Source organism: Carcharodon carcharias, chromosome 16 (genome assembly GCF_017639515.1).
Source record: "Carcharodon carcharias isolate sCarCar2 chromosome 16, sCarCar2.pri, whole genome shotgun sequence".
Lineage (NCBI taxonomy): Eukaryota > Metazoa > Chordata > Chondrichthyes > Lamniformes > Lamnidae > Carcharodon > Carcharodon carcharias.
Genome location: NC_054482.1, coordinates 86,476,325 through 86,491,113, shown reverse-complemented (window position 1 = coordinate 86,491,113; position 14,789 = coordinate 86,476,325). Strand labels below are relative to the sequence as shown.

The following is a 14,789-nucleotide window of genomic DNA, read 5'->3' as shown; positions in this document are numbered from 1 at the left end:
TTACCAGACGTATTAGTGAGTTTTGGCAGGCTCTCCATTAAGTCCAATTCTATCCTCAACCAGTCTCCACATAGTTTTACTTTCCAGTAGGAGTCATTGAACAGCAATGATGAATGAGCCCAGTAATATTAAGGCCAAGTGATATAATGTTACTGCCACCTCAGCGGAAACCTGGTAGTTCAACACAGACCTAGGGCAGAATCATCATAGATTTGCACTAAGTGCGGCAGTTGGGCGTGTAAAAGGTTGTTTTACTTGCTGGCTGCAATGGTGGGTTTTTGTGCTGTATCGTCCCATTCCTGACGCATCCCTCATCATTAATAATTGTTATGATCCCAGCTGATAGCGCTACTGGACAAGCCAGATCCCAGGGTGGAACCCAGCTTCATAGATCCTAAACGTTACTTTTTGTGGCTATTGAACAGAATCACGGGAGTCAGCTGTTGAACTTTTAATAAAAGAATAAAACATTTATTAAACAAGAAAAGATGAACTATATTACAATACTCCTTCACCCACAACTATACCTTTACAGATAAATATAGATTCGTAAAGATAACACATGTTACAAAAGCTATCCTATACTCTAATGTTCACAGTAAATACACAGTCCATGTAAACCAGTAGATGACCTGTGGTCAGGCACACCACACTCTGAAACCAAGTGACAGATGCTAACCCAAACAGATACTATGGATCTCTTATCAACTCCCCTCAGACATTTGTCACACCGTAAGCCAATCGGTCTCACTGAACTCCATCATTCACACGAGGGTTTCCAATCTCCACTTGAAGAACCCACTTTGGAATCTTCTCACAAATGCGCTTTCTCTCGGACATACCATGAGGTTCCACCTCCGGGGTTTCAAACTCTCCTTCTGATGTTCCTCCCCCTGGATCACCACATGCATTCAAGCTTTGTCTTTCACTCACTCTCTTTTAAACGCTCAGCCATGCCAACAGAATACCACTGCTTCACATGCCCATAGTAAGGATTTATAGACCTTCGACTGTCTCCTTGGGATCTCCTGGCTTCTCTTAAGCCTATTTTACTTTAATTTTGTGTCCTGCAGCTTTATCCCTTTAAGCTTGGAGCCTTCCTCTGCTTGCACTGGAGGGGGTGCAGAGGAGATTCACCAGAATGTTGCCTGGGATGAAACATTTAAACTATGAAGAGGGGTTGGATAGACTTGGATTGTTTTAGTTGGAGCAGGGAAGACTGAGGGGCGACCTGATCGAGGTGGACAAGATTATGAGGGGCATAGACAGGGTGGATAGGGAGCAGCTGTTTCCCTTAGTTGATGGGTCAGTCACGAGGGGACACCAGTTCAAGGTGAGGGGCAGGAGGTTTAGGGGCGATGTGAGGAAAAACTTTTTTACCCAGAGGGTGGTGACAGTCTGGAATGCACTGCCAGGGAGGGTGGTGGAGGCGGGTTGCCTCACATCCTTTAAAAAGTACCTGGATGAGCACTTGGCACATCATAACATTCAAGGCTATGGGCCAAGTGCTGGTAAATGGGATTAGGTCGGCAGGTCAGGTGTTTCTTATGTGTCGGTGCAGACTCGATGGGCTGAAGGGCCTCTTCTGCACTGTGTGATTCTGTGATTCTTACTCTTGACTTCACTTAACAGGACCTTTTCCAGTTTCTTGTTTTTCCTTTGACTAGACTATCCTCTTGGGATCTTTCCTGTTCCACTCCCTGGTTTTGGAGACTTTCTTTAGGTTTTGTAACCTGCTTCCTGCAGTTCCCTCTACTGTGTCCAGCTTCTCCTAGTAGCTGTCTTCAAACTAACTAAAATTGCTTTCTGTTTCTCCCGGTCTCTGTTTGGGCCTCCTGTTGCTAGGCAACAGCCCACATTTTTCTACCTTGTGTTTGTTTTAACTCTGCTTCAGGAGTTGTAAAACCTCATTAAAATGCAGGCATCTTTTAAAGTGAAACAAAAACTCAAATTCCCCCTTTCTTATCACACAAATACATTCCTAACACCCACAAATACAAATATAACTTACTTAAACGCCCTAGTTCCTAAGATAATGCATTCATGGAAAACACTTTGGATTGTTGGTAACATAGAAACTAGGAGCAGGAGTAGGCCATTCGGCCCTTTGAGCCTGCTCCGCCATTCTTTATGATCATGGCGGATCATCCAACTCAATAACCTGCTCCCACTTTCTCCCCTTATCCTTTAATCCCTTTTGCCCCAAGAGCTACATCTAACTCCTTCTTGAAAACAATATTTTGGCCTCAACTACTTTCTGTGATAGCGAATTCCACAGACTCACCACTCTCTGGGTGAAGAAATTTCTCCTCATCTCAGTCCTAAATGGTCTACCCCGTATCCTCAGTCTGTGACCCCTGGTTCTGGACTCCCCCACCATCGGGAACATCCTTCTTGCATTTACTCTGTCTAATCCTGTTAGAATTTTATAGCTTTCTATGAGATCCCCCCTCATTCTTCTGAACTCCTGTGAATATAATCCTAACCAACTCAATTTCACCTCATATATCAGTCCCGCCATCCCAGGAATCATTCTGGTAAACCTTCGCTGCACTCCCTCTATAGCAAGAACATCCTCATATAAGGAGACCAAAACTGCACACAATATTCCAGGTGTGGTCTCACCAAGGCCCTGATATAATTGCAGCAAGACATCCCTGCTCCTGTACTCGAATCCTCTGGCTATGAAGGCAAACATACCATTTGCCTTCTTTACTGCCTGCTTCACCTGCATGTTTACCTTCAGCGACTGGTGTACAAGGACACCCAGGTCTCGTTGCACATTCCCCTCTCTCAATTTATAGCCGTTCAGATAATAATCTGCTTTCCTGTTTTTGCTACCAAAGTGGATAACCTCACATTTATCCACATTTTACTGCATCTCCCATGCATTTGCCCACTCACTCAGCTTGTCCAAACCACTGAAGCATATCTGCATCCTCCTCACAGCTCCCACCCAGCTTTGTGTCATCTGCAAATTTGGAGATATTACATTTAGTTCCCTCATCTAAATCATTAATATATATTGTGAATAGCTGGGGTCCCAGCACTGATCTCTGCGGTACCCCACTAGCCACTGCCTGCCATTCAGAAAAAGACCTGTTTATTCCTACTCTTTGTTTCCTGTCTGCCAACCAGTTTTCTATCCATCTCAATACACTATCCCCAATTCCATGCGCTTTAATTTTACACGCTAATCTCTTAAGTGGGACTTTGTTGAAAGCCCTCTGAAAATCCAAATAAACCACATCCACTGGCTCCCCCTCATCAACTCCACTAGTTACATCCTCGAAAAATTCTAGTAGATTTGTCAAGCATGATTTCCCTTTCGTAAATCCATGCTGACTCTGCCCGATTCTGCCATTGTTTTCCAAGTGCTCAGCTATTAAATATTTTATAATGGACTTTAGAATATTTCTCACTACCAAGGTCAGGCTGACTGGTCTATAATTCCCTGTTTTCTCCCTACCTCCCTTTTTAAATAGTGGGGTTACATTAGCTACCTTCCAATCTGTAGGAACTGTTCCAGGGTCTATAGAATCTCAGAAGATGACCACCAATGCATCCACTATTACTACGGCCACTTCCTTAAGTACTCTGGGATGTAGATTATCAGGCCCTGGAGATTTATTGGCCTTCAATCCCATCATTTCCCCAACACCATTTCCCTACTAATACTGATTTATTTCCATTCCTCCCTCTCACTAAACCCTGTGTTCCCCAACATTTCTGGTATGTTATTTGTGTCTTCCTTTGTGAAGACAGAACCAAAGTATGTGTTTAGTTAGTCAGCCATTTCTTTGTTCCCCATTATAAATTCCCCTGTTTCTGACTGTAAGGGGCCTACATTTGTCTTCACCAATCTTTGGTAGGTCGACCTCTGATTCGCCGGCCCCATCGTCATCTCAGGCCTTCACTAATCCGGACACCATATTTAAAGGGTGCCCCTGCACAGAGCTAGCTCTATCTAAGGGATCGAAAGCTGCTGCAAAGTCATGGCTGCCAAAGGGAGGAAACATGCTGCCCCCACATTTAGCAATGCCTGCCTTGGATGCCTACAGGACGCAGTGGGGGCCTGCTGTGAAGTCCTCTACCCATGCTTTGGGCGAAGACCAGAAAGCAAGGTCACCAATCTGGCCTGGGAGGTGGTGGCAGCAGTGGTCAGTGCCAGCATCCTGCAAAAGAGGACAGCCAATTGTGCTGAAAGAGGATGAATGATCTCCTCTGTTCTGCTAGGGTAAGTCACTCTTCTCAACACAAAAACAAAAACAGAATTACCTGGAAAAACTCAGCAGGTCTGGCAGCATCGGCGGAGAAGAAAAGAGTTGACGTTTCGAGTCCTCATGAGTCCTCATGACCCTTCGACAGAACTTGGTAGTGAGAAATATTCTAAAGTCCATTATAAAATATTTAATAGCTGAGCACTTGGAAAACAATGGCAGAATCGGGCAGAGTCAGCATGGATTTACGAAAGGGAAATCATGCTTGACAAATCTACTAGAATTTTTAAGTCACTCTTCTCTTCATTCTCAACTCACACATTCACAAACCGAACTCACACATTCACAGGGATCTCACTCACTGCCAGTTCAAGGGACATTACCATTCACTCCCTTATACACACCTTCATCTGCCATGTGGATTGTGTCCTCATCCCTCCATGGCACACACACATGCCAGGCATCCTTCCCATCTTGCCTGGCAGACATCCTGCTTACACTCTCTTCATCTGTATTCATACAGAACAAGCCAGCATATGAAAATAAGGAGAGGTCCCAGACTCATGGAGGAATGCCCAACATCAAAGTCCTCTTGGCTTTGAGAATAGAGTCATCCAGCTGGCCCATGAAGATCTGGACCATTCCTGTGCTGACGGTGATGTCAGTGGTGCTCAACGAAGTGAGGATCTAGCAGTACAACATCCATCAGACTACCACGCAGTGAGTCAGTTCCCCTGTTCCGCAGTCCCCTGCCATGCACGTCTGGGAAGCAGCTGAGGGGGTTCAGGAGCCAGGTCCTTGACTTGTGAGGAGGGTATCCGTGGCTTCCTGGATACACTTGTGCATGGAGGCTTATGAGATCCCACGCGGGTCACCTGTGGAGCCCTGGAAGGAGCCACTGATGTAAAAATTTAGCGCTGTGGTCACTTTCATGACCACTGGCAGTGGATGCCCTCCATGTCATCTTGGCACCAAATCCTGTAGCAGGTGGCATATGCAACCAACCAGTTCCCTAAACATGCACAGTCATCTGCAGAAATGACAAACACCATTTATAGACCCTGGGCCTAGTGATGTGCCTACAAGCAACAGCTCTCTGTGGATCTTCAGCTTGCAGTGCAGCAGCCCCTCTAATCCTTCAGCTTGAGGGAAATGCTCCTCCCTTTGCTGAGCCAGACGTCTCCTCTGCACCCTTCTTTTTCTCCTCTGTTGCTTATATGCCATGAGGCTTATAATACCTGAACCTGATAAAAGCAAAATACTTCAGATGCTGGAAATCTGAAACAAAAACAGAAAATGCTGGAAAATCTCGGCAGGTCTGACAGCATCTGTGGAGACAGGAAAACAGAGTTAATGTTTCGAGTCCGTATGACCCTTCTTCAGAGCTAAAGAGTAGAAATGTGATGAAATTTATACTGTTTACGGGCGATGGGGCAAGTGGACCTGGATAGAAGACCAGCGAAACGTGGGGACAAAAGAGGGATTGACAAAGACGTCATGAACTAAAGGACAAAGGGAGTGTTACTGGAAGTGCTAAAAAAAGGTGCTAATAGCGGCATAAAGGTAAGAAAGCAGAATGTGATTATAGCAGAACAAAGGTAGCATTGTGTGAAAGAGCAACATGGAATAAGTGAGAGATGGCCCCATAGGGGACGGGGTGGGGAAGGGGGCGGTGGTGGGTGAAAAAAAGGATAGAAAATGGGATAAAACCAAGGATAAATGAATAAAAATAAAATTAAGTGGATAAAAAATTAAAATGAGTATAGAAAAATGGGGACTAAAAAAAAGGGTGAGGATGGAGGAGAGAGTTCATGGTCTGAAGTTGTTGAACTCAATGTTAAGTCCAGAAGACTGTAAGGTGCCTAATCCGAAGATGAGGTGCTGTTCCTCCAGTTTGCGTTGGGTTTCACTGGAGCATTGCAGCAGGCCAAGGATGGTCAAGTGGGCATGAGAGCAGGGTGGTGTGGATTGGACATCCAGTCCAGCTCCACCTCCATCCCCCAGCAGGATGGTCTGAGGGCTCTCCACTTTTCCCTTGAACAGAGGCCCGAACGATTACCATCCACCACCTTTTTTTTTAAATCCCATTTTCTATCCTTTTTTTCCCCCCTCCACCACCAGCATTTTCTGTTTTTGTTTCAGATTTCCAGCATCCGCAGTATTTTGCTTTTATCTTGTAATACTGTGATCACTATTCCTTAAATGTTCCCCTACTGACATTGGTGCTGTCATAAAAGGAGGGGGAGGTGGGGAACAGGTGGAGCACATACACGTAATACAAGTAAGTATCCCACCACTGGGCACTTTGGAGGCTTCAGCATCTCTTTGTGTCCGCCTGGGAAAATCACCTTCCTGATCATGGGCTCTTCATCGGTCAAGGCAAATGCAGCAATAATTTTTTAAAAAAAGCAAGAAAGTAAACATTTGCAATGTAAAAAGGCGTATTAATGACAAAAGATTTGATCCTTGTTTTCTACAGTGTGTGTCTTCATTTGGCTTTTCCTCAAGTGAATGCATTTCTTGCTCTCTTCTCACCACACCACCACCCCACTCCACCTCACCCTCCCTTTCACAGTCTTCATGCTCCTTCTCTGGTTTTCTTTAACTTTATTCCTCCTGTTAGCCCATTCCGCCCCCCCCCCCCCCACCCCCAATCTTCTCCCTCCTCTCCCTGCCTGGACACCCCGGACTACAGCCTCCTCCTCCTCTACCCACCCCCCGGCCCGGGGACATGGCCGACCCTTTCCAACCCGCTTATCTGCGGGGAAACCTCGGATCCTTCGCCGCCGACATGAGGAAAATGATCAACGCCCCGGAGTGGAGGTGAGGGTGGCCGCGGAAAGCAGGAAAGCTCGGGGATTGGAAGGAGGTGGTAGGCCTCACACTGACTCCAGAGTTTCCACACCTGTTAATAATAGTTTATGGATAAGCCTCGGGGATTTTTAAAAATTATTTATATATATATATATATATATATATGATAAAAAAAATTACCATGAAAAGCTGCATCTCAGTAAAAATCGGTTAGGGGAAAATTTTTTTCTGTAATAATTTAATGCAACTTCAGGCACATTTTAAACTGTTTTCAATTTTTAAAGGATAATCTTCAAACAAAAGCCTATTTACAACATCACAACAGTGACCACACTTAAAAATTACTTCATTGGTTGTGAAGTGTGTTGGGACAGCCTGGGGTTGTGAAAGACACTATAAATGCAGGTTCTTTCTTACTTCTAAGTTTGTTACATGTACTTTTTGAATAAGCAAGGTGCTGCCTTGATATTCAGATGATTTTTCTGCACTGGAGTTTAGTTCTTATAACAAACTTCTTTATTTTATTCATTCACGGGATGTGCACTTCGCTGGCTGGGCCAGCATTTATTGCCCATCCCTAGTTGCCCTTGAGAAGGTGGTGGTGAGCTGCCTTCTTGAACCGCTACAGTCCATGTGGTGTAGGTACACCTACAGTGCTGTTAGGGATGGAGTTCTAGGATTTTGACCCAGTGATTGTGAAGGAATGCCAATATATTTCCAGGTCAGCATGATGAGTGGCTAAGAGGGGAAATTCCAGGTGGTGGTGTTCCCATGCGTCTGCCGCCCTTGTCCTTCCAGATGCTATTGACTGTGAGTTTGGGAGGTGCTTTCTAAGGAGCCTTGGTGAGTTCCTGTAGTGCAGCTTCTAGATAGTACACAATGCTGCTACTGTGCGTTGGTGGTGGAGGGAGTGAATGTTTGTGGGTGTGGTGTCAATCAAGCAGGCTGCTTTGTCCTGGATGGTGTCAAGCTTCTTGAGTGTTATTGGAGCTTCATTCATCCAGGCAGGTGTATTCCATCACACTTCTGACTTGTAGATGGTGGACCAGCTTTGGGAAGTTAGGAGGTGCGTTACTCGCTGCAGGATTCCTAGCCTCTGACCTGCTCTTGTAGCCACAGTATTTTTATGGCTAGTCCAGTTCAGTTTCTGCTCAGTGGCCCCCAGGATTTTTTACCCCCAAATTCAACTCCAATGTTTTGCAGTCACACACCACAACAGCTGCTACTATTTGGTCTTTGAGTCTGGAAACGGTCTAAAATGAAAACCAAAGGGAGTTCAGGTTCAGATGATGTAATAAACCAGAAGACCCAAACTTCAATAGTCTCTAAATGTTATGTGAAATAAGCTCTGAAATGCAGCTTCTATAAATTGGTTAGTGATGTGTTTTTCACATCCTGTTAATTTCTACAATTGGAAAGCAATGAAGGTGAACAAGGCAATAGAGAGATACGGAAATCTTGTCGCAGAGAGGAACAGAACTTCTTCAAGGAGGTAGGCATTTCTTGAAGAGCAGTGGCAGTCAATTAAACACAGAGATAAAAACAAAAAAACTGCGGATGCTGGAAATCCAAAACAAAAACAGAATTACCTGGAAAAACTCAGCAGGTCCGGCAGCATCGGTGGAGAAGAAAAGAGTTGACGTTTCGAGTCCTCATGACCCTTCGACAGCTTGATTAGTGCAGTTTTGCATTAAAAAAATCCCAGAGGAAGTTCTCTGAACAGATTGGAGCAATAATGAATTACTACCTCGACAAATCTCATGCCCTAATTTTTTTAAAAATAAGATAATAGCTGTCATGTCGAAGTTACTGATGAATGATGAAGCCACATCGAATGATTAATGACTTGTGATGTAATCACTGCAGGACTGAAGGTAACAACAGCTGATTATTGTAAAATAAGGCACAGTGCACACTGTAATACATGCAGTATATTACAAGATTATAACACCTTTAGGTTTTCCAAAAATATAGGTCACGAGCAAAATATGAATGCAATATAACTCTTAATAAAGATACAGCTAGGAATACTTACAATTATCTTTATTTTTCTAAAAATGTTGGGCGGGATTTTTCGCACCCGCCCGCCGCTGGGATCTTCTGGTCCCGCTGCAAGTCAATGGACTTCTGTCTGGGGCGCCACCTTGCCCGCAGCGGGTCCTGCATGTGATGGGGCTGGAAATCCCGACCGTTGTCTTTTTTGTTCTTCCTGAAATCTTCCTGCATACAGAGTGGTTGAAAGCATGTTTCCTCCAGGAATCTTCCAGTTCTGGAAACATGAAAGAAATTACATTTATAAACCAACTTTTGTGATCACAGGGTATTCCAAAATCTTTTGTAATGGAGAGAAATGCTGTCTTGTAATTGAGTGCTGTCATCCTGGGGTTATCATTGACCAGAAACTGAACTGGACCAACTATATAAATACTGTGTCTACAAGAGCAGATCAGATGCTGGGAATGCTGCAGAGAGTAAGTCACCTCCTGACTCCCAAAGCCTATCCTCTACAAGGCACAAGTCAGGAGTGCGATATCCACTTGCTTGGATGAGTGCAGCTCCAACAACACTCAAGAAGTTCAGCACCATCCAGGACAAAGCAGCCAGCTTGATTGGCACCCCATCCACCATCTTCAATATTCACTCCCTGCACCACTGATGCACAGTGCCAGCAGTGTACCATCTACAAGATGTACTGCAACAACTCACCAAGGCTCCTAACCCTATAAGGATGAGGGCAGCAGATGCATGAGAACACCACCACCTGCAAGTTCCCCACACACCATCCAAAACTTGGAAATATATCACCTTTCTTTCACTGTCACTGAGCTAAAATCCTGGAACTCCCTAACAGCACTCTGGCTGTATCTACACACATGAACTCAAGACTGGTGCAGCCCTCATGGTCTGGATTAAAGGCCTGATGCAAGGATCACCCCCTGCCCCAATACACTTTGCCTGCTTTTGGCGATGCTGAGCAATAGACGACTACATGTCTAACTTGGCGACAAGTTCAGCTCACCCTGATCCCTCAACAGTAGACTGCCACAAAGATCAGTACTGGCACCGATGCTTTTCAATGTCTACATGAGCAACATGCTGCCAACAAAGCCGTGCAAATTTGCATATGCGGACAACCTTGACCTGGCAATGCAACCAGCCACTTTCAACAACATGAGTCCACTTTGAACAGGGACTTCAACATCATGTCTAAGTATTTCCAGACTCAAACCAAACCCCTACAAAACAGCAGTCACTGTATTTCATCTTGATAAGAAGAATGCTAAACACATCCTGAATGTGACCTTTTACGACAGCCTGGTACAACATAACCCCAGCCCAATTTACCTCGGAATGAAGCTGGACTGCACGTTATCCTTCCATGACCACCTGAAGAAGGTAGCTACCAAGATGAAGTCAAGAGTGAACTTGACCCAGAAACTGGCAAACACCATTTGGGGAGCCTCTGTGCCAGTACTACAGACTTCAGTGATGGCTCTCGTGTACTTCATAGCTGAGTACCGTGCACTGGTATGGACCAGAGTAAGCCACTAACATTTGGTTAGTCGAGTGTGGCTGATGTACAACTGAACACTGCAGTGAGATGCATCACTGGAACCCTTGAGTCCACAGCAACATCCCGGCTACCTGTGCTGGCACACACAACGTCGCCACTGCCCCCCACCCCCACCAATCTGCCACAATGCAGCGACCCTCCGTGAAGCTCAGTGGATTGAGGAAAACAAATGCTTCCCCATCCACCAGGACACACCAAAGTCCCTCACCTCTGCTTGAAGTCATGTAAGCCCTTTAGGACCCATGCACACAACCTCAGGCATTGCGATTTAATCCCTGAAGAAGATTGGAAAAATGACTGGTCCTCAGAAAAAGACATGCACAAATGCCTCGTGAAAGACCTGACACAGAAGATCCCTGTTTCGACTACTTGAAGCTTGTGGGCATCCTAAACATCATCCGTACAAACCATAGATAAAAGCAAAATACTGCAGATGCTGGATATCTGAAACAAAAACAAAATATGCTGGAAAAACTCAGCGGGTCTTACAGCATCTTTGGAGAGAGAGGCAGAGTTAACATTTCGATTCTGTATGAGTCATATGGACTTGAAACGTTAACTTTGTCTTTCTCTCCAGAAATGCTGTCAGACCTGCTGAGTTTTGCCAGCAATTTTTGTTTTTGTGTCCGTACAAACTATGGCAGATGCAGATACCTGATGCACAAATGGAAAATTAAAACTCTCCTGTGGGCGACTGTGGTCACCCACAACAGACCATGGAACACATAACAACTCAATGCCGACTCATGAATACAAAGGCCATATTACAGTGTTACACACCTCCATTCCTGATGTAGTATCCTGGCTTGACCGCCTTGTTGTAAAATTATAGTTGTTGCCCTAAACCCAGCCATACGAAAGAAGAACTGCAGCAGTTCAAGAAGGCGGCTCAGCACCACCTTTTCAAGAGCAATTGGGGACGGGCAATAAATGCTGGGCTAGCTAATGATGTCTATAACCCATGAATGAATTTAAAAAAAAATGTTCTGTTTAAGTCTGACAAATTGACCCTCCAATGACAATTTCAGGAAGTGACATGGTAGAGATTGGCAACTCACTGTGGGTGCTAACTTTGATGGTGTGTCATGCTGATGCTGCAAAATGTGAACTAGGATGCAGCCCTGTAAGTTTTTTATTTTTATCCCAAATCTTTCCTGTTTAAATATAGTAATAGAATCATCTCGCGGTTATGGAGGCCGTTACTGAAAGATGATATACTCTGCTTTCCTGGCTCATGGTATCTTTTGAATATATTACTGTCTAATAATAGCCCAGAATTAAATGACAGAGGCACAACATTTGGCAAGCATCAAGTGAGACTTGGAAATGAAAATTTCCACGGATACATCTGAAATAATTTCTGATCAAAAGCAGTTTTATGTTAATTAATAACCTCTTAAGAGGTAGCTGGAGCAGCTCCTGGTTAAAATGGGGCAGAAGGACACAGGGTTAGGTATAAATATAGATGATCAGATACTCTACAAATATGTTGGTTTCAATCTGGGAAGCGTGGAAAAGACATCAGTGTAATCCATCAAATAGGAATTGAATGGTGCAGATCGTAATGATAGCATAGAGTTTGATTCCTAACAGTGAAGAATGAGTGGGGCGGAGGAATTTCTTTTTGATAACTTGAGATTATTAGCTACCAACATGAAATTGAATAAATTATTGAACATTCTTCACAGGAGTATCCTTCTTCTAGAAGGAAAAGCCTCGATGACTGTATCATCTTTACTCATTTGGCAATTATTTTCTGACCCTATTACTTCCTGGCAGTCACTGCAAATTGTTTGTCAATAAATTTCCAGTGATGTAACTAATCATTTTAGTGTGATACTATCATCATCAACAACAACTTGTGTTTACATGAAGTTCTACCTTTGCAACAAGATGTTTGGATGCACTTTATAGTAAGAAGGAAAGTGATTTGGTGGACATGGGAAAGATGAGGGGAATGGAAACTGATTGAAGAGGTGGGGTTTGGGGAGATTCTTGTAAGTAGGGGGCGAGAGGCAACGTGGTCAGAGCTGGGCAGATAATTTAAGAAGCAGGACTGTGGCAACTGTGTGAGTGGATATTTATAATGACCATGTCGACCAAAATTGATTCAGAATTTTATTTGCTTGACATCTGAATACCCAATAATTATGCCTGTTGAGTTCTTCAACATCATAAGCAAAGTACTGTTGCAACATTTTTGGTTTCTCTTCCTGACAGCTGATATGTTGCTGGCATACCTTGCTACATTCTGCAAGGAGTTTGTCTTTCTTTTCAGTGATCTCAGTTTCATATAGCTCAACCTCAGATTATCAGTTGCCAGAAGAATCTTGGAATCAACCCTAACTGGAATTACAGTTAAAAGTTACGTGGCATTAATTCCACATGTCTACACCTTCAAACCTTTTCCATATCTGAAAATGATACAATACAACTCCTAATAAGACACTTCAAATGAGCCCTTGGAGCAACAGCTTGCATTTACGTAGCACCTTTAGTGTAGTAAAATGTCCCAAAGCATGTTACAATTTCCCATAATCAGACAAAAATTAACACTGAGCCAAAGAAGGAGACATATGGAGAGGTGGCCACAAACTTGTTTAAAGATATTTTAGGCTGCCTATGTTGTCACTTGCATTTTTGTGAAGGGGAATGTTACTTGTTCCATTCCAGTCTTCACCACTAAGAAAACTGCCAACTGTCAGATGAGTGGAACACTTGTTGGAAGCTGAAATGCATGTTGAAATGTCACATTTTAATTGAGCCAAGGCAACACATGACAATAGCTGGCTAGAGAGGTAGGGCAACAGCTGACCTACATGGCAAGGCAGCTGGTGCATTGTAAGATTTTAGCTTTTTAAAGTTGTTCTTGGTTAACTGTCAGCCAGAGTGATGATATAGTTCAGTATTTAGCTCAGTGCCTTTAAGTTAGGGAGGGGAAAAGAAATCCATTCCTGAAGACTGTGGACTGGATTTTCATCTTCGGGGCGGGTAGCAGGGGTAGGGAAATTTATCAGCTCAGTGCGCCCACCTTGGGAGAAAGTGCCTGCAAAGATGGGATTTTCATTACAGGGGGGTGGGTGTAGGCTGCATTCGGATCAGCGGATCCTGGAAAGAGTTCAGAGGCAGCCACAGGGGCTCCCGGGTGCAGAGGTGGGACTTCGCCCCAGCTATAATAAAAACAGTAAGGCCCTGTAGTGCTCACCACTCGCACCCCTCAGTCCCCCACACAGTCCCCATGCCCCATCCATGCCACCTCATGCCCCTCCACCCACCACCACCAAGGTCTTTCATACCCCTGGCACCCGGCAGCCCCTGTGGCTGTCTCTGAACTCTTTCCAGGATCCGCTGATCCGACTGCAGCCTGCACCCACCCCCCCCGCAATCAAAATCCCATCTTTGCAGGCACTTTCTCCCAAGGTGGGCACACTGAGCTGGTAAATTTCCCTACCCCTGCTGAGCTATGCCCCTCTATCCACCCCCATGGCTCCTTATGCCAAGCTATGACACTTGCGTGCCAATTTACCACTGTATAGAGCCAATGCACCCTATAGTGATAATAGTATGTATTAAAAAAGCTTCTTAAAAAAAAGCCATTCAGTCATAATTTTCCACTTCAAAAAAACTCATTTCACTAAGACTAATAAAAGTGCTAATAATCCAAGTAAGGGTGGCTGATCCTGCCTTCCCTAAAGGATATTAGTGAACCAGATGGCTTTTTACGACAATCAATGATAATTTCATGGTCACCATTGTCATGAAAGTGGATTACCTCCCCAAATTACTTATGGGCATATCAAACTTTTTAAGGAAGACATTTTTTTTAAAAGAAATACAAGCAAAGACATTGAACAGAAGATGGCTTTCTCGAAAATTCCAATGTGGATTATACTTGACTGGTTAGTCCCGAGAGGACGTGGAATGCCGCACTTAAAAAGGTGTCAAGGCCTACTTCAGACAGAGACACTTGAAAGGAAGAGATGAAATGCAAAAGACTGAACTTTAATCTCCTGTGGTTGCGAAGACAATGGAGACTGATTGCCACATCTCAGCAGACATCCAAAACCATCTCCTGTTGAGTTATATCTCAGAATGCGGAAATGGTCTGAGTTGAAAGAAAACGGACTCTGGGTGAAAGACATGTTTGCTTTTTCCCTTTCAGGAGTACACAAGGAAATGGG

At 44.2% G+C, this 14,789-nt stretch overlaps 1 protein-coding gene across 2 annotated transcripts in view; it reads left to right on the top strand.

Annotated features, from left to right (window-relative positions):
• The first annotated feature begins 6,881 nt into the window (after positions 1 to 6,881).
• The window catches only part of LOC121289270 (BTB/POZ domain-containing protein 19-like), a 177,330-nt gene continuing 169,422 nt past the window's right edge, over positions 6,882 to 14,789 (top strand). For both annotated transcript variants that reach the window (XM_041208536.1, XM_041208537.1), the window contains exon 1: positions 6,882 to 7,043. In XM_041208536.1, the coding sequence (XP_041064470.1) occupies positions 6,952 to 7,043 (92 nt within the window). In that variant the 5' untranslated portion in view covers positions 6,882 to 6,951. The remainder of the gene's footprint in view (positions 7,044 to 14,789) is intronic.